The sequence below is a fragment of the Osmerus mordax genome, chromosome 7 (assembly GCF_038355195.1).
Source record: "Osmerus mordax isolate fOsmMor3 chromosome 7, fOsmMor3.pri, whole genome shotgun sequence".
Classification (NCBI taxonomy): Eukaryota; Metazoa; Chordata; class Actinopteri; order Osmeriformes; family Osmeridae; genus Osmerus; species Osmerus mordax.
The window spans coordinates 5,497,439-5,524,508 of record NC_090056.1 but is presented as its reverse complement, the minus strand read 5'-3'; the positions used below and the strand labels follow the sequence as shown (position 1 = coordinate 5,524,508).

Genomic DNA, 27,070 nt, shown 5'->3' with positions numbered 1-27,070 from the left:
TGTGCACTACAGAGATAATAAATTGTTTCAGAGAAACCCAGTCCCAACATGTTCAAACCCAAGAAAACCGAAAGAAAGACAAGGTTTTTATCTGCGGCCAATAGCTGTTTTTGTGTACAGTAAAGAGTACATAGAGACTTCTTTGTGAAAGGTGTGGCAACTATATTTTTCCTAAGCTCACAACAAAGTATACCAAGGAGTTAAGACAGGGGACCAAGGACTTGTAAGTAAAGAAGACGGGATAACACAAACCCGTTTCATGCAACTTTCCAGTTCAGAAAAACAATTTTCCCGCTACTATGCGCTGGTGTGTAGGCAGACCAAGCACAACAAAAGCTACTGTTGTTTTGTCCTGGGAAAGAAGTTTACTCCCAATCAGGGAACCTGAATGGAATTCAACCACCGATAAATTGAAACGAACCCAAAAAGTAACCCCAGTAGCAAGGTGAACTAAAGCTTTAAGGTACATGGTGGGGTGTTGCTATTGTTAAATCAGGATCAAGTCTGTGGTGATGGTGGATGTGGGTGAGTGAGGTGGATAAACTCACTGTCAGACAGGGTTTGAACCTGCTCCCCCAGACTCTTGAAGTAGGGGTGTCGGAGGGCGTCCTCTGCTGTCACACGCTTCTTCGCTTCAAACTGTAGGAACGGAGACAGAGAGGGAGGTGAGCAGATATTCTATGGAGATCTGGAGGGTTTGACGCCTTCAATTGGTTCTTTACCTGAAGTAGCAAGGAGAGCAGGTCATGGCCGTCACTGTCTATCCTGTGAGAGAATACGAGTGAATCAGGCGTGTTAGCGTGGCTGTTTAACACAAAAGGAAATGTTACTTCGAGTTCGGAATTGCATTCGTTGGAGTTTACGTAACATTCCTAGACCTGCAGAGCTCCAGAAATACAGAGCTCGAAATGAAAATCGGTCATAGCTGGTGGAACTATTTCATGGCTATTGTATTGTATGGCCAAATTAGATTTTTACATCCAACATACAATTTGAATTTCTAGAATACATCTTTGGATGGAGTGGCCTGCCCAATGTGTGGTGTAAAATTAGGAATTCAGTTGTTGTAGCTGCAGTGTGTATGTAGCAGGCTAGCTGCAGTCCGAGCTTCAAATCTTAACATGTCACGGGATAACAACAGGCCCGTAGTAGCAGGCAGACAAATGCTCCGAGCAAATCATAGAGGAGACACCAAAACTAAACGCAGAGAGCACTCCGTGACCAAATGTGCATTAGCATGCACGCTTGTGCCTCACGATACAATGCAGCTCAGACATAAACACACACACAAACCTGGGTGCATGGTTGACGAGAGGCTCTGCACGATACCGAGGGAATTTGTGGGTCTTAAACTCTTCACTGGTGGTGATGCCAGGCCAGGTTTCCTCTGTAGGTGTACCTGAGCGAGGGAAACTCTGTTTGCTCAAAGGAACAAGAACATCTGCAGACGTGTTGCATTTATGATGTGAATATAGCTACAACCATCCCAATTATGATATCTTCACACCCGACTATTGAAGACCGAAAACAGAGAAAATGAAAAACATATTTTGGACACATCGAGCGCACTCTGCTCCCTAAACCACATCAGATTCCTCAAGGGAAGAAAACAAGGAGAACTACAGAGAAGGAAATGCAGTCGGGGAGAGAGACAGAGAGAGAGAGAGAGACAGATAAATAAAGAGAGTGAGAAACAGAGAGACAGAAGGGATTGAAAAATAATTCAGCTTCTACACGCACACACACAAAAAGTGATGAAATCTTACCTAGTATGCGGAATATGAGATGCAGTTCATCCTCCACCGTGGAGCCGGGGAAGAGAGGTCTTCCTGTGATCATCTCATAGAATATGCAGCCCACACCCCTACACAAACCACACAGTCAGTGTGTGTCAGAATCCAAAAATCTCAACAATTTGGTATTCCCTTTCTTTCTCGGGCGCAACAAATGAGCTTTTCATCTTGAGTAGGGGACAAACACGCAGTAGGCCAGTGACAGAAGCTATAGGCTTTGGCCATGCTTGTGTTTGTTGGGTGAAGAACAACATACAGGACTAATACAGGTATCGAAGCTATACGCTGGAAAACTTTGTTAGTGAGTCGGTACAATTCATAGGTGCTCATTTACATTTCCTGTATTTTGATCCATATAAAAACGAGTTTTTGTATAAGAATTTTTTTTAAACATATATATAACACAGTTGTTAGCTATGCTTTGTATTTAAATAATTAAAATTCCATAGTTGGATTGAAGCGCAATAGCCTAATCATCTACTCTGCCACGCTTATGGAGACAGATTGGCACAGGACATGTGGTCCGGCACAAGATTGCTGACAAGTTTCAACTTTGATTCCACGAAACCCATGGAAAAGAGGACAAGCATGCAGAGCGGGAGGTGCAGGACTTGTCTCCTGATGAGAGGGAGGAGGAGAGAGTACAACCGTGCCTTCAGGGATAGGAGTGGAGAGAGAGAGTGAAAGAGAGGAGAGTGGGAGAGAGAGAGAGAGAGAGAGAGAGAGAGAGAGAGAGAGAGAGGGAGTGCCTCTGTACAGTATGTGTGTATATTTAGATACTAGAGCACTTTGAAAGACAAGAGATGAAAGCCACCGAGCCAGGGGCTTTGAGAGAAGCACATTAGTCAAGACTAAGAGCACCCACCACATGTCAATGGGTGTAGAGTACTCTGTTGAGCCCAGCAGGACATCAGGGGGGCGGTACCATAGAGTCACCACCTCGTTGGAGTAGGTCTTAGTGGGGACAGACTTGGCCCGGGCCAGACCTGGGTCAAACACACCATACAAACAATTGGGACATTAACACAGTTTGAAACACCTGCTCACACGTATTTTACAGGCTGGATTATGTTTTTTTTTCATGTGAACTGGCATACACGTCAACACAAAACAGGACATTCTTAAGTGCAAGTTCCCCTTAACAATAATAAACATGAGAATTAAAATAATTGATTAAATAATGTTGATTATTCAAGGACAGATTGAGGTATGTAAATGTATACAATATGTGGTACATGTATAGTATGTTGTCAGTATCGGTGGACATAAAGCATGTCATTTAATATCTAATAACATAAAAACCAAGCAGTAGTGCAGACTATTAAGATCCTGCAAGGAACATGCATACTGTAACCGTGGGAACCAGGCCCTGAGTCCCAGTCTCAGGCAGGTCTGTGATCCTCTCTTGTCATCCATTTACATTTACATTTAGTCATTTAGCAGACGCTCTTATCCAGAGCGACTTACAGTGAATACAGGGACATTCCCCCGAGGCAAGCAGGGTGAAGTGCCTTGCCCAAGGACACATCGTCAGTTGGCATGACCGGGAATCGAACTGGCAACCTTCGGATTACTAGCCCGATTCCCTCACCGCTCAGCCACCTGACTCCCTATAGTTCCTTATATATATCATCCCTGACAGATTCTACACAGCACAAAAGCTCTCCATCACTACTGACTACTGCGTCTCTGTGGCAGCCTCTCGCTCGGCAAGGAACCTAGGCGTCATCCTCGATGACAACCTGGGTTTCGAGAAACACTTTGGGGCGAAACAATCTCGTTGCAACATGAAGAGGATGTGTCTGTTCTGACAGAGTTCTCCACGCAGCTGCTCATCCAGGGTACAGTTCTCTCCCGTCTTGACAACTTTCACACCCTCCTCGCTGGCCTCCCGCCGTGTGCCATACGCCCTCTCTAGATCATCCAGAATGGAGCCACGTGCCTAATCTTCAAGCACTTGACAGTTGAGGTTGAGATAGTATTGTTGTTCACCGCACCTGGTAGCTGAGATAGGGTTACTTTGCAATGCTGTTACTTTATTGGGTTACTGTGCCTGGTAAATACAGTCCATTCCTTGACTGACCACCGAAATACTTCAGATCCTACTTCAGATACTACAGATCCTTGATTTTCTTCTGTATAATAATAGACATGTATGCTTGAAAGATGTATTGTTTTCTAACAAACGCAACAAATGGATACAAATTGAAATCCCCTGTTGACTCTTACCAAAGTCAGCCAGTTTGAGTTCTCCCTTGTCATTGATGAGCAGGTTCTGGGGTTTGAGGTCTCTGTGGAGAACCTTCCTCCGGTGGCAGTACGCCAAGCCCCGCAACAACTGGAACAGGAAGATCTGACAGCGAAAGAGAGAGAGAGTGCTATCAGCACCATTCATACACATGGTCCACGTTGGTGTTTTCCAATAAACAAACTCACTTTGACATTGTGTACACTCATGATACTCCCACAGTCATCCATGTACTGCTTTAAGTCCTTCTCCTGGAAAGAAAAACAGAAGAACAGATGCTGGAAAAAGGGGAGTGGCTACGGTTTACTGTGTACATGGTGATCAAACAGCCAAGCACATTGTATACAGAACACATGCATTTATGCATTGACTCACCAGGTATTCAAACACCAGTGTTAGGCACTTATCAGTGTGGATGATGTCATGGAGGGTGACTATGTTGGCATGCTTCAAGTCTTTTAACAGAGACACTGGGGGAGCAAGAGAGAGAGAGAGAGAGAGAGAGACATGAAACCCATTTAAGTGTCATTCTGTACAATATTAAACCAGCCTACTCCACAAACAGAAATGGATTCATTAGAATTTTGCAGGTCAGCAGTGTCACATACACAAACACGAGAACGTACAGCTGGTTAGGAGGTCAAGGTTATCAGTGGGCTAGGTTATCAGTGGGCTACCTTCGCGGATGGCAGTGCAGGGCGCTCCCTCTTCATGCTCCAATCGGATCTCTTTCAACGCCACCAGGTTATCTGTCAGCTTGCTCCGGCCCTTAAACACTGTGGCGTAGGTTCCCTACAGAGAGAAGATAATATTGTGGTTGTGTTCATGGGTACGTGTTTGTGTGTGTGTGTGTGCAAGTCCACGTTGTGCAACTGTGATGGTATGAGGTCAGTCTTACTTCTCCGAGTTTATCCAGTTTGATGTAGGTCTCCAGTTTGCCAAAGCCGATTTCAGACTAGCAAAGAGAAGAGATGAGATCCTGTTACAAAAGCAGTCTTGCAACGCTTGTGTCAGTGACAATATTGGCACAACATGGCCGCCGGTCATTCTTCCTCTGTCCTGTGTGTTTCAGCACATGGGTTGGCATCGTTCCCTCATGTTTGGCTCCCTGTCCACAACACAACAGACATCACCTCATGTGCCAACTCCTTACCTCCCTGTCATATCCTGGTGATGTCACTATGTCTACAGTCACATTTTCAATCCTTCACACACCTGCAAGTTGCACAAACAGCCTTTGGCCACAGGGGGGCAGTATGGTTAAGGCTAATGTCCGTGTATCTACAATTGATGAATTTGGACCAATTCTAATAGGACTAATTCATACATACACCCTCTAATTCAGGCAGCTAATTTAAGAATGTAATATACTCCCTTCAAATGTAATTGCTACCCTCGAATTAAAGACTTGAGGTTATGATAGCTACTAATGAGTACTTCAAAGTATAATGTGTCTGCATTATTGATGGAGCAATTTAACGCGAGAGTGTGTCCCTTTCGCTTCCCATATCTTCTAGAATGTGTCACTCTCACTGTATCAATCTTGTTCTGGCCGCTTCTCAACCCTCTACTCCTCCATAGTCACGTGACCACTGTGTCCGCCTGCCCCTAATCGCACCGAGGGGAAGGGTCTCCAGTGACCAAGTTGGCTAATGAAGCGTGTGATCTCTTTAAGGCATGCCCAGAAGCCAGCGCTACGCGGCCCCACAGACGGGGATGACACACGTGCCCGCAGACACGCCAGGATGGGCATGGATCTATATGTGCAGCAGATTTAACAAGGCCCACTTTTATCTGTCACACACACGTGCACGAAGACAAAGAGTTTCATTTGTTATTTTTTCCAATGATGTGCTGGTTATCCCACTGCCTAACCTGGCCTTTTAAACCTAGCTACTGTACTTATTCCGAATGAACTGTATTGTGTGTGTGTGTGTTGTAATCTGAATACAAATCCCTATGAGTTAACGCTCGTATAGATTGCTATCGGCTAGTATTTCCAATCCAATGCAGGCTCAAACAGTCACCCACGGATTGCTACACACACACACACACATCTCCCTTGTCTGTCAGTGACAGCTGCTGTCAGTTTGTGTCTGGCTTGTTGGGGAGCTGTGGTGCTGTTCATGTTAAAAGACCCTCACTGCACCCCCCCCCCGCTGCTCCTCAGGGTTCCCCCGCTGAGGGGGAAACAAGCCGGCCGTCTCCTCAGAACAGCAGTAGCCTGGCACTGGCCAGACCAATTCGCAAATGCAAATAAAACATGAGCTCGCAGATTCATCTGGGTACCAGGCTGGGAGACGTGTATGTGTCCACGCGTATCTCTTTTGACTCATCCTTCCTTCACATGTGTGTGTGTCACACGATGGCATTAACAAACAGGCAGAGGGAATGAGTGAAGCGGAGAAAGAGGACAGGTTGGGACAGAGAAATACTGTTAATGAAAAGGCTGTGCCTCTGGGAGATTGGTGAGTCATGTCTTCGTGTTAGTTTATGCGGCCATTCTTGTCAGAGATATACTGTGTAAGGAGAGACAGAGACAGAGAGAGAGAGAGAGAGAGAGAGAGAGAGAGAGAGAGAGAGAGAGAGAGCAGAGAGAGAGAGCGAGAGAGAGAGAGAGAGAGAGAGAGAGAGAGAGAGAGAGAGCAGAGAGAGAGCGAGAGAGAGCAGAGGTGAGGAAACCATTTCATTAACCTATGTGGCCACTCTCCTGAGTTACAGATAATTCATCAACCAATGAACTGTTTGTTTCACGGCACCTGTTTCCTGGGAACTTTCCAATAGCAACATTAAGGGGGTGTTACCGCCAGGAGTCCACAGGTGTTCGAATTCAATCAGATTAAGAGTGACATCAATCACTCTTATTAATCATTTAAATGTAGACTATCAGGAAAAAGCAGGTAAACGGACACCTTCATTTGACAGCGAGTTTGGTAGCGCAATCTGGTGAATAGTTGTATTTAGACCATGGCTAGTAGTACTGTTTCAAGTGTTGTGTAACATTGCATAATGTTGAGACTTGATATGATGCAACATGTCTAATTCATTAAAATGACTGAACACTGAATCTTACTGGGAAACTCAGTAAATAATTGATGATCCCGGGTCAAAATAGTTGGTTTCAAGGTCACATTATGTAAATGTCCATGATTGGTTTTCCTCTTCTTCCTCTTCTCTCATTGTTGAAATGAAGTACCAAAAAAGGAAGGACAGATGTTGAATTCAGACTGTACAGTACAGTGTAGCCAAACCTACAAGTTAGCCTACTACATTTTTGCTGCCTTGGTAAAATGAGGAATATTAACTGGACTGGGCTGGCGGCCAGATGTACGCTAGATGTATGAGAATGATCTAGATGTTTATTCATCTTTATCAACTTTCAATTTGGAATAAAACATTTCAACCATGTTGCTTTCTGGTTTTATATCCTTGTATGAAAAGGCAGCAATATGCCTATGTGTTCTTTTTATTCCTCACCAGTTGGTTGTAGATAATTGCTTTATTAGTACACGTGACTTACTATTGTTGACATCAAACTTGAAAGTAGAGTGGTTTAAGGGTGGGACATGACTTCTGCTAGTCTAAGTAATAGTTCAAGTTTAAGTAAACAGGTTTATTTCTGTATTCTGTTTGCTTTCCATCAAAAAATGTTCAATCTCCCTAAGTGGGGCGTTGCCATCTATTTCTCTTTCCTTATTCCTACGTTGTCATTTGTATACTTTCTTTTCCTCCCCTACCTCCTCCTCCCTTCTCTCCTCCATTCAATCCTTCATCATTCTCTCTGTCTGGCCGGCTCACATCTCTTTCTCTGTTTCCTTCTGTCAGGTGTCCCAGTGTAACTCCAGGCAGGAGGAGCCCTGAGGAGACGGAGCCCTGAGGAGACGTCAGACTGCTGAATTATAGATACATGGAATCCCAAATAGCTGGACTCACCTGTAAATGAGACCTGAGTCTCAGTATGACTTTCCTGGTCAAATAAAGGTAAAAATACGACCTCCCTCCCCCATCCACTAGTGGCTACAAAAAACTGCCCAAAGGAAAATGCATTAGTACGACAAAAGGGTACATGGGCATCCTTCCCAACCCCCGACCTGCCACCCTGCTCTGCATTGTGGGTTGTCGCAGACAACAAATCCGTATTTTTCTTTCGAAAGGCAGCTAACGTTTAAACCAATTCTTCAAAGTGCCCGAAATACAGTCTGGAGCATCGGAGTCATCCTGCTAAACTCCCAGTGGAGGAGGAGGAGACAAAGGGAGGAAGCAGTCAGAGAGACAGAATGAAACACTAAGAGAAAAAAGAAAGAGCAAGACACAAAGGGCGAGAAAGAGACACAACGAGACTCAGCGAGCATCAGAACAATAAAGAGTGTCCTCGTTCTGAACCCAATGAGACACACAGAGAGGTACGAGCCGAGGGGCTGCTTGAGCCAGAGTCAAAAGAGAGAACAGTAAAAATAATATGGTGAGTGGGTGAGAATGAGTACTTTAGGAGCCAGCCCGAATAGAAGATTGGATAACAAGGGGGTCTGATATTGCATATTCATCACAATCTGCCCACCTCCATCCCCCTTTCCTCTCACCCCCCCTGTTTTTAAACCACAATGTTTCAGGACGGGTTCATGATAGTATACAATGAAATCAGCCCCCTACTGGGTCAAAGACATAACTGTGTGTGTGTGTGTATGTGTGTGTGTGTAAGTGTGTGGATGTGTGTGTGTGTGTATGTATGTGTGTGTGTGTGTGTGTAAGTGTGTGGATGTGTGTGTGTGTGTGTACCGGTATGTGTGTGTGTGTGTATGTGTGTTGGCCTCTCATAGTCTGCTCTCAGCCTGCCTCATCCCATTTTCAATAGAAAGAGGGAGAAAGGCCATAACCAACCTTTTAAGTTTCAAACAATGACACAGGAGGACGTGACACAGGAGGACTACATAGCTTTTGTTTCGCCACAAAAGTGCACAAATGTCCTAGCTGTTTTTTCAGCCATTTAACTCACTCACCAGAGAGGCGCGTCGTAGCCTGCGGCTCATTGGCTTGTCGAAGGGCGGGCTGTTCATAGCGAACTTCTCTAGGTAGCCCTCCGGCAGGCGGATGTCAGCAGGGAGAGACAGGCGCTTGTTTATGTCCTGGGTCAGCACATTAAATAGAAAGAAACATGATGTTAAGGAGAGAGACTGTTATATTTGAGCAAAAAAAACGAACAAAAACGGTATCACAGATTAGCTAGCATTAATAATGTATTGTATACAGCATATCTTACAGTGGATAACTTCAACATCCTTCTGCTTTCTCCTGACAACAACTTTACACAACACTTTTAGAGATTATATTACAAAAACATGTTGAGAATTAGTTATGAGATAGCAATATATCAGTTCAACCACACAATCATTTGTTGTTTCGAAACTGCTAAATGTTGTAAAGTGCTTGCGGTTGATAAGTTGTTTGGACTGATGTCCATGAGAGGAAACAAATCAACAGAACATTTCATTTGTTACTATTGTACTATACTTTGTAAGATGGCTAAAACTTGACACAACTTTTACTATACATTTAAGATTATATTTGTAAGATAAGATAAGGAAACTTGTATTGGACACACACAATGGGACTGCTGTTAAAGTAAGAATAGGTAGGAAATGTTTTGTCCCCTATGTGTAAGCTAATGATACCCTCTAAGAGTTGTTTAGCAAAACAGACAGCTCAGTTTCAGTGGAATGTCAATGTCAAATGTTTGGAGTGGCCCATCCAGTCATTTATGTTCCAGCAATGCTGTTCCAGCCACTTGCCTTCGGCGAGGCAGAATTTACTCCTTGGCTTATTTTGTAAAACCTCTGTCTTCGAGTTGGAAGAAAGTGCACAAGAATTGGGGGCATACTTGCAAATTTTTTTCTTCAGTTTTACCTAGTACAGCTTTAAAATGCAGATAACAGAGCACACAGTAAATATGGAACATACACGGTTAGTCACCCATTTACCCAGTTACATGGACTATGTTCCTGAACGCCACTGACCTCCTCTTCTGCACTAGAACTTGACGCTCTACCTCACAGTGTGACTGCCCTATAAGGCTGCCCCGAGTCACTCGAACTGCAGTGTCTTCATATGCTTCTCACCGTGTGATCTAGTCTAAGTGGGGCAGTGTGTACCAGAGGCTCAAACTATTCTTCAGGGGTTCTTCAGGTCTGTAGATCTTCAGAAGTTGAGCGAGGCAACTTTGGATTTGTATATGTATGTGAGAGCTGCATGACCCTTGAGGATTCAACGGATCACATGTAAAGAGACGGTTTACACGGCGAAAGGCTTGTTCACATCCTTTAGAGAAACAATCACAAACTGTCTATAGGCACCTCTCAATTCCTAACACTTGTTATTTAGACACTGGTTTTCGATCAGTATTTAGGGGGAAGTCTGATTGAATGAATCTACTCCTGATCGGAAAGTGCTGAACTTCAGTCGAGCGTGCGTCGCTACATTCTAGCTTGAAGGACACAACTACAAAGTGCCAATCACGCCCAGTTACCATAGCAACCGTGGACAGACTAGCCCCACAGGACGTGTGTGTGTATGTGTGTGTACGTTTCAACAGATGCGTTGACATCTGTATGGCAAACACAACATGGTGGAACACATATGAGCCTTTACCTTAAAAACTGTGACTGCTCAAACCACAAACACAAGCTTGCCCACACGAACAGACACACGCAGGCATACACGTGTCGCTTGTGTGTACCGCCAGTGCCAGTGAGATAATGAAACCGGGTGCAAACAATATCCAAATATAAATTAGAATAAATTATTAAACATCTAGGTTGATGTACTACATGAATTTATAACACAAGTACCACTCTGTATTTACTACACACATTGTGTTCAACAGTGAAGTATTCGGAATATAATCCATGGTAATCAGACCCACACACATGCCCTCATACTCACAATGCAGAACAGCTGTATTAGGTCCTTCATTGTCCTTCTGAACGTTAATCCTCTACACACACATACTCTCACACACACTTTGCCTAGTGAATCTCCCTGGCCTGCCACATCACTGTCCACTCACCAACTGACAGAACGAGAGAGAGGGAGACAGACACATCAAATGGCAGAATACCCCCACCCCACGCTCTGAGGAAGAGGGGGATGGAAGGGAAGTGAGGAGAGAGGGTTAGACAGACTCCTGAGGGGCTGAAGGCAGATGGGCAAAGGGGGGGCGGGGGGTATATGTAGAGGGGGAGAATGGCCGAGAGGAAACTGAATGTCTACCCTCCTCACCCCTCCTTTTCTCTGATACTGTATGTCTCCACCACTCCCTTCCGTGTGCTTCATCTCTTGGTTTATCATTGCACTACACATGATTATTTCTAATATCAAACATATCTCCCTTCTCTATCTCTATTCTACAACCCCCCCCCCCCACCCCCCCCACCCTTCTCTTTCTGAGGTAAACATGGTCTAAATTAGCCCAGTCCACTGTTCACAACCACAGAGCAGCCTGTATGTCCAGAGGCATTTCCTGCAATACTGCTGCTCTCATCACTCTGCAGCTGCCCCCCCCCCCCCCCCACACACACACACACAAAACCCACGTTCACAAAGACATAAATGAACACACAAGCACAACACATACCTCCCATACCTCCCAGATGTAGAAGCGCATACCACACACTGCAACACACACATACAATTGAGGTTTCAGACGTTCGGCTGTTGTGGTCTGACTGAAGTGTGCGTTCAGGTAACCGAGTGTCAGTCTAGTAATGGTGACCCTCCCTCAGCATAGATCATGACATCATACTAACCCCAGGCACAGTCAGCTGCTCTCGGAGGTGTTTGGGTGTGTTGGTGCGTGTGTCCCCGGGGCCCAGTACCTCGTTAGAGATGCGTCGGTGGTGATTGTTCCTCATGCGCACCCTGACTGGGCTCTGGACCTCATCAGAAGACGTCCCAGACGCCTGGTCGCTCTCACCGTCGGAGCCCATCTTCACATTCTCATGGACAATACCTGCAAGCACACATCCACACAACACGGTGAATGACCCATTCGTGACACAGTCATTTTAATTTGTTTAGGCCTGGTCTACCTAGCATTTGATGTGGAGAGTTATATTGCTGTACGTTTTCCCTTCAGTCCCTGGTATTATTCCTGATTCAGTTGATCACCCAGCTCTTTGTTAGATTTAGGGCTGGTGCAAAAACCTACTTGGTGGTCCAGTATCTCTCCAGGGACATTTCCTGGAGCCCTGATATCATGTAAGCAGTGCAGGCGTACTGTCATGAAGATGTTTGCAACTCCCTCTCTCTGATGGGGGGGGGGGGGGCTGTCACAATTCATCCAGTATCTCAAACAATGTGATTACAGATACAAATTACTACCTTGAGGCATCTTTTTTCTTTTTCTTTTTATGAACTATGGCAAAAAAAAACGTTTTTTTTTGCCATAGTTCATAAAAAAAAAAGAAAAAAGGATAGTCCTTGTAACTGGTACAAAAATACATTTGAAGGAAATGTTAGGAAATATCTCAAAACTAAAATACAACTGGTTGTCTGTCCCAGCCGTATCTTAGCGTCAGCTGTGTGCAACAAGGTCAAATCTAGCAACATGCCTTTCACACAAACATAGTGGTCAATATCTAGCTATGTGACTAGGGCTGTGCCCGATAACAAAAGAGCATGTACAAAGGCACTAATGCACTTGACTAAATAAAGTGCCAGAAATTCCACTTCATGGATGAGCAAAATAGTCATAGTGATTGCGATGGTCAAGCAATCCAAATGACCCTGCATGCAGTGCAAGATCTCCAGTCTCCAACCCCCAACCCTGTTTCCCCTCCAGAATCCTTCAGATTAATGAACCATGGTGCAACAGACAAGGCTTGATTGCGTTTTTGTGTGTCTGTGTGTGTGTGTGTCTGTGTGTGTGTGTGTGTGTGTGTGTGTGTGTGTGTGTGTGTGTGTGTGTGTGTGCGGTTGGGGGGGAGGAAGGGCTCTCCATCACACCAAGTTTCCTTCTCTTCATGGTTGGAGTCTCAGACAGCTTTCACAGATTAGGTTGTGTCTGGTGGGGGGTGGGGGGGTTGTGTTGAGATGGGGACAATCAGAGGTAAAGGCTGGAAGGAAGGTGGCTGAGTCTCTCCTCTCGTCTGGTTTATATTGATGTGTATTATTACGGATCTGTCTGCAGAGGGTGGGCGTGGTCCAAATGTCTGTGCTACATACTGATAGGCTTACCGTGCAGGAGTTGGATAACATCTGTGTTCTAATTTGTCATAGCCATTCGTACGGACCCAAAGGTTGAGCTTTTCAACTTTTACGACAGGATACAAACCGGTAAAACCTGCCGGCTGCCATTTTGAAAAGTACGGAATCAAACGCAGTTGTACATACCTTACATTGAAAAGTTACATACAGTTAAAAAATGTATGTATTATAAAAAATATATAATATAATAGTGTTTACCAGGAGTACTGTAACTCTCACAACATCACTTCTCTACCGTTTCCAGTCCAGCCACAAGGTGATGAGAAGTTAAGAGGGAGGCTGAAGGAATGGAAGGAAGGATGGATGGAAGGAAGGGGAGAGAAATATAAGCCCCCTAAGTGATTGGAGAAGCACAGAAGTCCGTGAGAAAGAAGGAGGGGGTTCATTTCTCAGTCTGTCAGAGATGGAGGAGGGTCATGTTGTGAAGAGACCTCGGAGGCTGATCTGAGGTCATTTTCAAGGGTTCTTACTTAATGGAGAAGGTCTGAACAGGCGGGAGGGTGAAGCCTATATGTTTAAAAGGGGGTTAAGGGTAATATCTCTCCTGGTACTATGGAGGGCAATGAGTACAAAAACAAAACATGCTGTACCTAAACAAATAAAGACACACACACACACAAGCCATAAAGTTGACAAGGATCCGATGACTTAGTCTGAAGAGGACCAAACATCACTAAATGTTGTAAATTATAACCACAAACTGTTTATTGTTTCTAAACATACTGGCACCTTTAGCTGATCCTGTATCTGGCAACAAAGGCTAACATGCTCAAAGATGCTAACTCCAGCAAAGCTCATTATTCCTTAACTCATTTTGCACTTGACTATGCCACCGTGTAATCCGAATTTTGTTATGCTAGTTCTATAAATACAACTCACGTAAGCACTCATTGTACCTATAGAGGATTCAGACTCAGTTTGGGTGCACTGCTATGGGTGCAGTCTTTTTCATCTCCATTCTCCTTCATTGGTTGACAAATAAAGGGAGGTAGAATGCAAACAAACCATGTACACAGACATACAGCATGCAGATGCAGTGCAGATATCCTGCTGAGCGCCAGTAAGCTTTGAGTATTGAGTAACACCATAAGACCTCTGCATTTCTTATTCTTTCTGCTTTCGGGAAATTCTTTACATTGTAGTGTATATGTTTATGTGTGTTAGAAAGGGAGGAAGAGAACCATTTTTAGGGTTAACTACAAATTGACGGGGGCTTTTTACTCATGACTTTGACAAACAAAGCTATTGTAATGTGAATTGTTAGGGGTCCAAGCAGCCAGGCAGTCGACACATTATGTTTGTCAGTATGGCATATTCTGTAATACAATTCTGACAATAAAAGACTTGAACTTGAACTTCTGACCCTCATCTTTGTAAGTCTTTTCCTGACAAAATTCAAGCGATAAAAAACGGAAATGATAAATCAATACCATGGTTACAAGTCTTTTTTCCATGTTTGTATGCATTAGTTGTCACAAAATAAAACTCAAAACATTAAGTAAGGTAATATGCCACTGCTCAAATAGAATGAAATACTTAAATGACATGTCATGAGTCAGGTTTAAACTGTAATTTTCCTGTTTGGGTTGTGTGCGTCACAAACAAAAAGGAATTGAAAATGTGAATGCCAACGACATGGTACATCAGAAGCTTCCGGTATGTCAAACAACCACAATGGGGTTCTGGACAATTACAGTATCTGGCTGAAGTGTCTACAGTGCCTAAAAGAGTATAGTTGTGGGGAGTTTGTGAAAACTTAATAGAGGTGAAGACCCTGGCTTCTCCTTCAGAGAATGGTAGAAACTATGGCTCTTAATGACACAGAAGTAACACGTAGCAGTACACTGAAAACCGGATTTCATCGTGTTTTCAGTGTGTCTCAATGATATTAACTTGATCCCCCTTGAGGTAAATACTTTCCTACCCATGTAAATTGTATATCTTGACATACATGCACATCTGTTGACTGACATGTGCTGATTAATTGCCCATTAACTTTGTAACATCTGCATAAAATGTGAGCATGTGTGTGAGCGTGTGTAGAGAATTAAGATGCAACATTAGAAACATAAACCACATGTAGAATAGAGCCATGATCACATTAGAAACTAACACTGTTTCCACACCGGAGCTGAGTAAGTGACACCAGACCATGAGGAAATTTAACCAGGATATCTCCATACTAAACACACACACACACACACAAACAATAACCAGTATTGCTGTTATGTCACAACCCTGCTAGTCTAAGAAGTCATGATCTCATTTGGTTGAGTAAACACAGAGGTAAAAAGGTTCCAACATGTACTTTTAGTGACAAATATATGTATCTTTTTACAAATAAACGTGACAAGGAGTTCTCCTGTCATTGTGCTGGTTTTGTTCAACTCTATAGAACACTAGGGTGTGGGTATGACTTAACAGTTACCACTTCAAGATATTACAACTCATAATCTGTTAATAGGTGAAAGTTCTGTTTAGCTTGTGAACTATAGTTTCAAACTGATCATTTGTGTCCCCATTCTTATTCACATACTTTGTACTAATTTCAAATTTACATTTACATTTAGTCATTTTGCAGATGCTCTTATCCAGAGCGACTTACAGTACAGGGACATTCTCCCCGAGGCAAGCAGGGTGAAGTGCCTTGCCCAAGGACACAACGTCATTTAGCACAGCCGGGAATCGAACCAGCAACCTTCAGATTACTAGCCCAATTCCCTAACCGCTCAGCCACCTGACTCAAATGTGAAATGTCACATAATGTAAGTAGTATTTCCGATAAAACATATTAAAGTATGTAGTATTTCATACATACTGGGATTTAAGTAGTATGTCAAAGGGCATGTGAACCAGTGAGCATCAATATGGGGGGGAGGGGAGGGGGGTAACTCACCGATGTGGCTTCCAGGTGGGTAGCAGGTGTCACGCCTGTGGAGCATGCGGAAGGGCGAGAGCCTCTGAGGGGCTTTCCTCTCCCCGATCCTCCCCCTGTCCCCACGCCTCAAGTCCCCTACACTGTCACCCATCTCCAGAACACCAGCCTGGGGGCTCCCTGAAGTGTCCATTTCTTTCAGAAAACACCTGTGTCGAGGTTTCTCAAAAGCACATTCGAAACCTACGGGAAAAACTCGGACCCGACCGGCGCGCACTGCCTGTTGGGATGTAGGTCGTCCTCAAACTGTCTCACTACCTCCAGAACAGCGCAGTCCACAGAGAGGAGACACCACACCTTGCTCTCTCACACACACACTCCAACCGGGGATAACTCTTCAACTACTCCAGTCTATCTCATATTACCTTTAGACACACCCTCCATCTCTTCCTCTCTGTCTCTCTCTCTGTCTGTCTCTCTCTCTCTCTCTCTCTCTCTCTCTCTCTCTCTCTCTCTCTCTCTCTGCGGTTGCTTACAGAAGGTCAAACGCAGCACGGGTAGGCACGCTGTTAAAGAAGCAGACCCAGACACACTCACAAATGGATCATGTCAGAAAGCCATCTGAAAAGCAACAGTACAATGTTTTTTGGGTTTGTTGGGCTCCCTATTCTCTATCTAGCTCCTGCTGTTGTTTCCCCTTGTTTCAGTGGCGTTCCCTTTAACAATCAAATCAGCATGCTCGGACTGCTCCGCTCCTCCTGGTCTCTAGGCTCCTCCCAGCCCTGTCCAGCATCACGGTCTACACTGTTCTTTGGCTCAGGCTCCCTCCCTCCCTCACTCCCATTCCATACTTTTCTCTCTTTCTTTCCATCTTGATCTCCCTCGCGTGTCTCTCTCTCTAATGATCACCTGCTTCTCAGTCCCATACCCTTATCTTGGCCTTGTTCTCAGATATAGAAATTGACTTAGTATTAAGTAATACATTGAATGTACATGGCTGTACATTTCTAACAAATACTGTTCGCAATGAGATGTTGAGAAAGTCGGCTCAATAGCTACTTGCCTTAATGTTTGTAGTGATGATATTTCAGCAGTATGTTCTGTAGCTGCCATCGATTCGTAGAGCAATAGTGAGAGCACTTGCCAACATAGTCAACATAGCATCCTTGGAAAGCAATTTTCCTTAAACTTGGGTTTAATGTTTTCTTAGCCAGCTGGTCTCATATCAGTTAATCTGTGAGAGTGCCAGAGTTATAAAGGCTGTGCCAAAATTCAGATGAGCCACATATTGGCTAGCAGACTTCCCAGAATGCTGAGGTATTTGCGTGAACAACTGCCGACTAAGGAGAAGGCCTTGAGGATCAACAAAACATCTATGAAGCTCGTCTTTTCATAGCATGCAGAAGTGCCACACTGATTGTCTCCACTCGAGACTGTTCCTGTCGAAATCTGGAACCGAGTGTCAAGTACATTTGAAGACATGCTAATGAAAAGATGAGGACAGCTATGTTAGTGTGACTCTGTGGGCGGATCAACACACCTTCAGGGATCCCCAAGCACAAACACAATCTTCAGATTGAATTGCACATTCTCTACCAGTCAGGTGTGGGTGGCTCTTGGAACTCTTTCCTTGTATTCCCTTCAGATCAGATTTTGTGGAACTAATAGTCAACACATTTAGAGATAAATTTACATTTACATTTACAAAAAGACTGGACTCACTGTACACAGCGAAATGTACTTGGACCACCATCATTTACATTTACATTTAGTCATTTAGCAGACGCTCTTATCCAGAGCGACTTACAGTAAGTACAGGGACATTCCCCCGAGGCAAGTAGGGTGAAGTACCTTGCCCAAGGACACAACGTCAGTTGGCATGACCGGGTATCGAACTGGCAACCTTCGGATTACTAGCCCGATTCCCTCACCACTCAGCCACCTGACTCCATAAATAAATAGTCCTGTGTCTTCTGCTACTGTGGTGGGTTCCAGCTAGTCACTCTTTAATGCACACTGTTGTCCACCTGGTGATGTAGTGATGTAATTTAAGAATTCTTTTGTTCATTGTTCAGAGAAAGGCAACAGCAGTGCACTGATTTGATGATGGAAAAAAAAGCACTTTCCATTTGAAATAGATTTAAAAGAACTCAATCCGTAATAGATAAAAAGTGCCAAACTAAAATTGGTTGCATAGGAGGCTCAAACATAGCTTCTTAAATGTTTCATGGCAACATTGGTCATTTTAAACACGTTCAAGCCTATCACTTAACCCTTAATAGCTCCCAATTTTCCCTGGTGAAAAATATAGTGCCAGGCCACATTAAACAACAGAAAGTCTTTTGCACATAGTCTTTTGCACATAGAGAACACTCCCATGCCAATACAGCATAATGATGGGGCTAAGTGCACGCATACTGAACACATGCTGACGCACACAGACTGCAGCATCCTTGATCTTAAAGCTGTTTAAACACCTCTGGATGTATGTGGAGTCAAGGACAAAAGCACTCCTTCCGTCACCTTCCTCCCTTCATCCATCTCTCTCCACCTCCATTTTCATCCCTCCCTCCCTCTCTCCGCTTCTGCCTCGTCCTTCTCTTCAAAATCTCACCAATGACTGGCTCTCATTTACATTGTTTTTTTCCCTGTATGTTTATTTATTCTTTTGAATAACATAAAGGCAGGCACATTTTTTTTGAAAATGCTAAAAACGAGTGGAGGATTCCGTAAGGCCTTGGCAGCATGCATGCACACAGGCTGGAGGAAAGGGAGCGTCGAGGCTCTAGTAATTACCTCTAAACCTTTTATCTGTGTCTGAGGAAGCTTATTATTCAATTACTGAGAGACCAGAGGCCCTACAGTATCTCCCTCGTTTTATTTATATTCGTTTTTTTCATATATTTCTGCAATTCCATCCTCCTTTTCCTGTCTAACCCTTCCCAGTTTATCCTGGCCTGGCCGGACCAGTTCGGCCCAGTCCTGCTAATGACACCAAACCTAAAAGTCGAATTATGAGAGAAATTCATAAGCATTCCGTTATTCTTATTAAATAAGATCAAAGAGAGAAACATGGGAGGGGGGTGGGGCAGGGAAGTGGAGACAGAGAGGGTGGAGGGAAGAGGAGGGGACGGTTGGGATAGAGGAGAGGAATGTGTGTGGGGGGGGGGGAGGGGAGATAGTAATAGGAGAGAAATTATAAGTACAATATAGGAATGTAGGGCATTCACAGTTTTGGCCAGTCGGCCGCTTTTCCTTGTCTGCGTGATGGACTTCTAATCCCCAGTAAGGGAGGGTGAAGGGGAATGGAGAGATAATGTGGAAGCAAAAGACGGGGCAGACTGACAGCTGTGTTGCTATTAGTGTCGCCACAGTAGGTGAGTGAGACGGGCGAGAGGCTATGAGAGTGACAGATGAATCACATGAGTCTAAAAGCCCTGTCACTCCAACCAGTAACCTTAATCAGCATTCATCCACGCACATCAACTGTTCTTTAGCGCCCCCCCTCCCCCCCCCCCCCCCCCCCAGACAGATGTACTCAGAGAGATGAAAAGTGTGTTTCGTTTGAATCAGGAAGGGTCGGCGGGCGAGAGGAGACAGAGGCAGGGAGAGACAGAGAGAAAGGAAGAGCAGCGTGAAAGGGCATCAAGAGTGGCAAGAGAGGGAGAGACCGTGATAGGGAAAGAGAAGGAACGGAACGGGGGAGAGGGAGGAGAAGGGAGGGGGTGGGCGCAACGGAGAGAGAGGAGGGTAATCTCTTTAGTGCGGTAGAGGAGCAATTGCATCATCATGCTGCTCCATTAAAGGGGGACGTGGCTAGACTGCTGAGTGGGACGCGATGAGTCAGCGAGACCACCAGTGGGGGCACACACACCTCCTGGTTCTGAGAGCAACATCAGACACCCACCCATCTCAACACTATCTCTTTAGTTCGAAAGTGAACCTACCTCAAGTCTGCCGGACAACTTGAGAATCCTCTGGAGCAGTGACGGAAGCAGTAGTGCAGTTAAGCAGCGCCGGCAGTACAAAGAGCGTGATCTCATTCTTCATTCTCTGTATTTCTCTCGAGCTCTCCCTTTTCTCTCGCTCTATTTTCCTTAAATCTCTCCCTTGCCTTCCATCCCTCACTCTCTCTCTCTCTCCCGCTCTCTCTCATTCTCCCCAGTGAAGCTCCTTAGCTGGGCCGAGTCTGGTGGCCGACATTTCTCCAGTCTTATAGGCGTATGGAGACCAAGTACAGTGAGCCAAGTGGTTGTGGAGCAGGTCTTTCTGTAATACCCTGGGCCCAGGTGTCAGGAGAGTCCATTAAGATGGTGACATTTCCTAAGATGGAAAGCACCCACTCACCCTTCCCCTTCTTCAGACATCCGACGTGGCAGCCCTTTCTCATTTCCGCCTACCCGTTTTTTGCCCTCCCCTGCACACCGACTCACGCTGCATCCCCCCCCCCCCCCGCTTCTCTCTCTCCTACTTCAACCCCACTCCCACAGAGAGAAATGAGCTTCCTGGGATTCCTTGGCCCCTAACCAGGGGCGGACAGGGCGTGTGTGTGTGTGTGAGGGTTTAAAGACATTCAAATACATGTTCTACGTAAAAAAAATATATAATTGTGAATGCTAAAGAATAGCCAGGCAACGCACACCAATGCTGTCCCTCTGTCAAGTCCAAACTTTAACTGGTGTGTGCTTAAGTGTGTGTGTGTGAGAGTGTGTTTGTGTGTGTTCCACCACCAGGGGGCGGCTTCTGTCCTGGCGGCTCAGCCGTAGCTCACATGCACAAAGACATGAAAGCTCTATGCTCTTAATTAAGAGAGGATGACGCTGACTCCAGACAGAAAACGGGTGTCCGCACCACACAGGCCTCAGATGAGAAAAAGGATTGAAAGCACTGAGTCCGGAGGCAGACATAGCACCGTGTCAGATACGCAACAAAGGAAGAACAGAGGAACAACATCGACACAAGTCAGATGGTTGCTACCCCCCCCAAAAAAGCAGTGGTTAAAAGAGGGTCAAGAGGATGGGGTGCAAACCTTTGGAAAGTTGTACTGCAGTGCATAGTTGTCCTCGGAATCTCTACGCATACATGTGCCGTGTGGGCGTACAGACGCTGGTTACAGGTGAGGGAATATGTGTGTGTGCTCATAGGCATGTGATTTGTGTGATTGTGTTTGTGTGTGTGTACCGAGAGATCCGGTCCTGTGCAGGGTGAGGTAGGGCCTGTCTCTGTCCAGCCCTCCAGCTTCTCTACGCAGGGCAGTTCGGCCCAGGTGGCCGGCGTACTGACGCAGGAAGGAGGGAGCGCTGTGAGAGGCGGGGGGATGTACAGCACACACCACCATAGGTTCTGAGAGAGATGGAGGGGAGAGCGAGAGAGGGGAAAGGAGGAGGGAGAGGAGCACCGGGACGGGAGAAGAGGACAGAGGAAAGGAGGAGGAGAAGAGACACGGGGAAGGACAAAAGAAGGAGGAAGGAGAGGGTCACAGAGAGACCAGAAAGAGAGGTAATAACAGTGGGTCTAACAGCAGATAAAGAACTGGGTAGAGATAGCAGTAATAACTCTGAACGAGAGAGACGGTCAATGTTTGCTATGACTATTAGGTACACTGGCTATGTACACTGGCAGACATGACCATAAAGGCTACAATGGAGGAGATAGGAGAATAGGAGGACAGGAGGAGATGATCTGTACAGTAGGAGAGGCAATGTGTTGGTAGCTGGTGACAGCAGCTGGATCAAAGTCCAGAGATCAAGACAGAGAAGCACATGAACATAGACACAGAGTGATGGTCAGACAGACACATCTAGACAGACAGTCAGAAACAGAGAGAAAGAGATGCGGATTCAATTCAAAAAGGGGAATTCCAGTTGTAGCATGCTAGGTGGTAGACACTAGACTAAGAAATACAGGAATGGAGCAACCTTTGATAGACAATGTCGATGATGATTTTTGATGTACAACGGAAAGGTGCATGATAGGTGTATGATGGGAGTGATAGTATCATGGAAGCATGAGGGTTCTGTGAAATGCCTGAGGGTTGAGGAAATGAGTGACACAATGCAGTGAGTCAATAGCCCCTCATCAGCTTAACCGTTCTCTGTAGTTATCAGCTAAATGAGGCTGTTTGACAACTTGTTACAGTGTTTTGCTCGAAGTGGTGGCAGCAGGCACATTTCTTATCTTGTGCCGCCAAAATCTGTGAGTGTCTGTGTCTACTGTAGCCTTTCCAGGGATCGTCCTTCTATTGTGTGTGTGTAGTCCTCCTCTATGTCCCCTAATCCCCCCTATTGTTGTCGCATATTATCTCAAAACACAGCTGGCCCTAATCATTCCCCGACTCTCAACATGGGACGCAATACTAAACATGGAGGTCATGGCAAAAACTGACTCTGAAAGTGTGGATGACAAGCTCCTCTACGTTCAGCTAGCTTTCCAATTAGCGCCTTCGGAAACGTGTGGACCTTTTTCAACAACTTCACCGCCAAAGCTTCGGCGACAGAAATGTCAGACATGTGAAGGCAGAGAGATGGGTGGCGGGACAAGATTGAGATGTACTGGGAATGTAGAGCAGTTGGAAGTTTCCTGTTTCTCTTCACGTCCCCTTTTTGCCCTCCCTTTTCTCTTTTCTCTCTGGATTTGAACTCCAGCGCTTGCAACAGTATAGAGGATGTTATAAACTGCAGTAGAAGAAAGATGTGAAGGAGTGAAATGGGAAATTCAGGGTGGGGATGGCGAGGATAACATCAACAAGCGATGACCATGGGAATGGGATTGGAATTGTAACTATATGGAAATGATTCATGATATTGTCACTAGAAAGAGAATACATCAAGGAAAATTAGAAAATGCATTCTCCTTCAACTGTCGTGTACCCACAATACTGTTTCTGCCAATTTTATACAATGTGTTTAATGAATCCTTTTGAGCTAATTTAATGAAAATGGCCGTAGACAGTTCTTTTTTTTTTTTACATTTTGGTCAGTTTGGATATCCACCCAGCCTGCTTGAAAATGACAGGGTCTGTCATAACATGTTCTCACACACATCGTTACTTTAACACAGCTCTCAGTCCCACTCAACTGACATTGCATCTGTTGATATTCTAGCTGTTCAAGATCTTCGGTATTTTGGAAGATCTTTGTCTCTATGAGAGATCAAATGCTACTGAAGGCTAGAACATGAGGGTCTGACGCAAGGGTCTGACCCATGGGCCCGTCACGACTCTCCTCTCTAAAACAGTTGTGTTTGTTTCTCACCATTGTCTCTGGAGGCAGATGGCTCATCCAGGGTCATCTGCTCGGCCAGTTCAGAAAGCGAATCGTCAACAGGCCGCGCGCTGCGTAGAGACATGGACAACCTCCGCTTGATGATCTTCATCCTGTCCATCTCGCCAACGCAGGCTGGGGCCCAGGGGCCTGGAATCACACAGACATCCTCACTTTAACGACCACGATCGTTACTCCTCATTATCAACCACAACCGTGTCATCATTATCAACACAATGGATGCATGACAAATGCTGAAAACGCATTGCAGCAAAAGATTGGCCAAACCTAAACATTCTGTGTCTAAGTATCCTCACATGCTGTGCTCCCTGCCAAGAGCAAATATACCATTAAGGGGTAAATGTGTCAGGAAAATTGCTAGAACTGTTATAGTAAATGTATCTAGAACAAAAGCATTTTATAAAAACGACACAGCACAGCTGATGTTTGTGATAAAGATCAGTGAGTGTCCCATGTTTAAACACAAATTAACTCCAGTTATTCATGTGTGTTGACGGAGCAATATCGTATTCAACAGAAAGATTCAAGATATGACTTCTGCCATGCATTTAAACAGCACTATTGTTTAAATCTGGTCTGCAGTACACACACACACCAAATCAACCTTTTGTTCATGATGGCAGGGGGACACTGCACTAATTCTGTGTTTTTGTGTGCGTGCAGTCATATAGGCAAGAGTACATTAAAGGTCTAAACAGCGTAGGAGCGGATGCATTGTTTTAGTCCGAAATAATAATAATAAAAATATATAAAATAAGTAGTAGTAATAGAAAATAAACCTTTTTTTTTCTAAGTTGAATGTTCACCCAATTTACTGTCCTATATCTTCGAGCAATTCACTCAAAGTAACTTACTTTCAGGCCAAAATAAGTCAAGAGCCATTTGTAAATTGTACTCCTGTGTGCTAGCATGTAAGAGCTTATTTATTGTTGTGTTTGTGTCGTTGTTCTGTTCCTCCGGGTTTCTTCCTCTACTGCAGGCCTGAAGGGAGAGGCAGCTACGCCAGAATATTTCTGCCTCTGTTCCAGTTACGGCTCCTCATTTGTGCCCCTAGGCCACAGGAGCGCCCGCACACACACACACACACACACAGTTCCCTTCTCTTTGTGTCCGACCTTAGAATCCTCAACAAAAGCCATTCATCCCTTGGAGTCTTTCAGCTAAATTCAAAACGTAGTGACTCAGTACTCCAACACATCTCGGAATAGAGGATGGGCTTAATCTAAGAAGAATTACTAATAATCATAAATTAAGAGCTCTCCTCAAGACTTCTCTAACTGGGAGCTCTGATCTGTTTTATATTGCGGGATAGTGCGGGGGGGGGGGAGGGGGGGGGGGGGGGGGGTTGAGGGACTTCACTTTAGACCAGTCTCTGGATTTGATCCCCACCCCCCTCATTAGCATGTTCTCCCAGTTCATATAATGAAATGCCAAGGTTGCTGAGTTCATTTCATTCACCGCTCACTTTCTGTCTGTGGGAAAGAATGATTAGTAAATGTTATTCGATGAAGAAACAGAGATTCTTAATTCATTCATTCTTAGGTTCAAGCATTCTGAAAAGAAGAGAAAATGCTTCAGACATGCACATCTGAAGGATTTCAGTCTGAGGCTTATCTGTTAAACTAGCACGAGCAGACAGACCATGCAAATCTTCTGAGGTGGGGGTAAAAACCCTTGGAAGACTGAGCATGGTACAAGCATGCTAAAACAGATTTGTGTCAACAGCAATGCAAATATCTTATACTGTACTGTACTAGTTATAGTGTATAATACGGTTCTTATTTGTGTACACGGTTCTTATTTGTGTACACTTATAAGTGTACACAAATAAGAACCGTATTATACACTATAACTTATTGAACAACTTTTAAAAGAGTAAAACATGCTCTATATCAATTTGAATTCAGTTTGATAGACATGGACTGTGTCAGGCTGGAATGGTTCTCAGGTCTAAGATCATCTTCATCAGATGCACTTGGTATCTGAAAGTATTTGGCAAAGCTATGTCAGTGAACATGAGTAATGAGATGTCTACCAAGCATGTACAGACTGACCACATGCCAAACAGTGTCTCAACAACAGTGTGTTACTGACACACTGCAACGAAAACACAGGCCAACGCCCAACAAATCATAAAACAGACACTAGTCATCCACACTATTACCGTTTCAGTCCTTTTTTAATGACTTGAAGATTACCTGGGAAATCAAGTCAACAATGGGATGAACAGTTCAGCTGCATATACCCTCTAGGCAGTCACGGGCAGAGCCCTCCTGCTCTGCGATCTGTTTCATCACCAGCGCTACCGTGGTGATGAGCCAGACACTCCTGCCAAGGAAGGACAGGAAGACCACCTGATTTTATTATTATTATTCAGCACGCGACACAACCATTTTTGGGTTGCTCGGTTACAGACATGGCCGGGAACTGCGGTCTTCACAAGGCGGCGGAGAAGCAGGAGGGGGAGGAGCTCCGAATTTAAAATCCGCAGCCCTTCTCCGCCTCCTCCGATGCCTCCTCTCTCTCTCTCTTTTGCTCGACTGTCTATTGCTTAGATTGGCACGGCCAGTTAGAGACATGCTGTTCCTGTCAAGGTGCTTGGCTTTCTCATGCCCGCCGTCCTCTACCAGGTCTAGCCCGTTATTACATTTACATTTAGCAGACGCTCTTATCCAGAGCGACTTACAGTAAGTACAGGGACATTCCCCCTGAGGCAAGTAATAAGATTACGAGTCCGACTCCCTAACCGCTCAGCCACCTGACTCCATATCCGTTATTAGAAGAAACACAGATTTAGCTCCATGCAAGTTAGTGTCAATGATAATCTAAGGATAAAGGGCAGGAATCTCTGTCTGTCTGTGGCTCGATAATCTTGAGAACAGACCAACGTATAAATTACGTTGAAAATCGTTTTATATGACGCAAAGACGTTCAGTTTTGCATGTGAAGGTGTTTGGATGAGCTGTCTTTTAGACTGGGTGGTTGTTTTGAATTATGGTTTCATAAACAAAGAGTTCAAATGTACTTTTTGTGACTTGAGAAAGAGATGGTCGTATATTTCTGTAGGACTACTGTGTGCAATGATGTGTTTCAAAATAAGGATCCGTATAAGCCTACCATGCTCAGTGAAGTCATGTGTATAGTGGTTTCAATCATGGTGGAAGTCTTTGTGTAAATAATGCCTGGTATCAATTACTATCACAAAAGTTTTGTTTTCTATCAGTAAGACATTTCACTTTAAAGAATACCCCACTTATTGTGGGGTATTCTGTTTGACTCATCTATTGTTTTCCAAAAGAAAGTTCTGATGCTTGTAACCACACCTGCTAAAGGTCAGGAACTGTTTGAACCCAAACACTCATCCAAAAGCATTCAGACTCTAGAAACCAGCTACACACACGCATATGAACACACACATCACTATACAGACACACACACTCACACACACACACACACACACACACACACACACACACAAACAGGTCAATGCTCTCTAGACCTGGTACATCATAATAAGCTTGGTTAACCAAGTGTCTAAGGCCCAGAAACCAGCTTTCACCTTGATTCAATGTCAAAAAGAAGTATCTCTCTCATTCATGTGCACTCATGGACA

At 44.6% G+C, this 27,070-nt stretch overlaps 1 protein-coding gene across 7 annotated transcripts in view; it reads right to left on the bottom strand.

Moving 5' to 3' along the window:
- Positions 1 to 27,070, bottom strand: part of LOC136945446 (cyclin-dependent kinase 17-like) — a 37,039-nt gene that overhangs the window by 8,007 nt on the left and 1,962 nt on the right. For 4 of the 7 annotated variants that reach the window (XR_010876826.1, XR_010876828.1, XR_010876827.1 and 1 more), the window contains exons 2-15: positions 23,428 to 23,586; positions 21,356 to 21,517; positions 11,910 to 12,043; positions 9,039 to 9,164; positions 4,940 to 4,996; positions 4,719 to 4,833; positions 4,417 to 4,511; positions 4,230 to 4,292; positions 4,023 to 4,146; positions 2,659 to 2,779; positions 1,767 to 1,864; positions 1,294 to 1,399; positions 723 to 765; positions 549 to 639 (exon numbers count right to left, since the gene is read on the bottom strand). Coding sequence is in view for 1 of the 7 variants with exons in the window: in XM_067239266.1 (XP_067095367.1) it covers positions 549 to 639; positions 723 to 765; positions 1,294 to 1,399; positions 1,767 to 1,864; positions 2,659 to 2,779; positions 4,023 to 4,146; positions 4,230 to 4,292; positions 4,417 to 4,511; positions 4,719 to 4,833; positions 4,940 to 4,996; positions 9,039 to 9,164; positions 11,910 to 12,043; positions 21,356 to 21,517; positions 23,428 to 23,557 (1,465 nt within the window). In the remaining 6 variants the exon portion in view is untranslated. Of the gene's footprint in view, positions 1 to 548; positions 640 to 722; positions 766 to 1,293; positions 1,400 to 1,766; positions 1,865 to 2,658; positions 2,780 to 4,022; positions 4,147 to 4,229; positions 4,293 to 4,416; positions 4,512 to 4,718; positions 4,834 to 4,939; positions 4,997 to 9,038; positions 9,165 to 11,909; positions 12,044 to 16,195; positions 16,269 to 21,355; positions 21,518 to 23,427; positions 23,587 to 27,070 lie in introns of those variants that run through there. The other 3 variants (XR_010876829.1, XR_010876830.1, XR_010876831.1) reach the window with 2 other exon arrangements.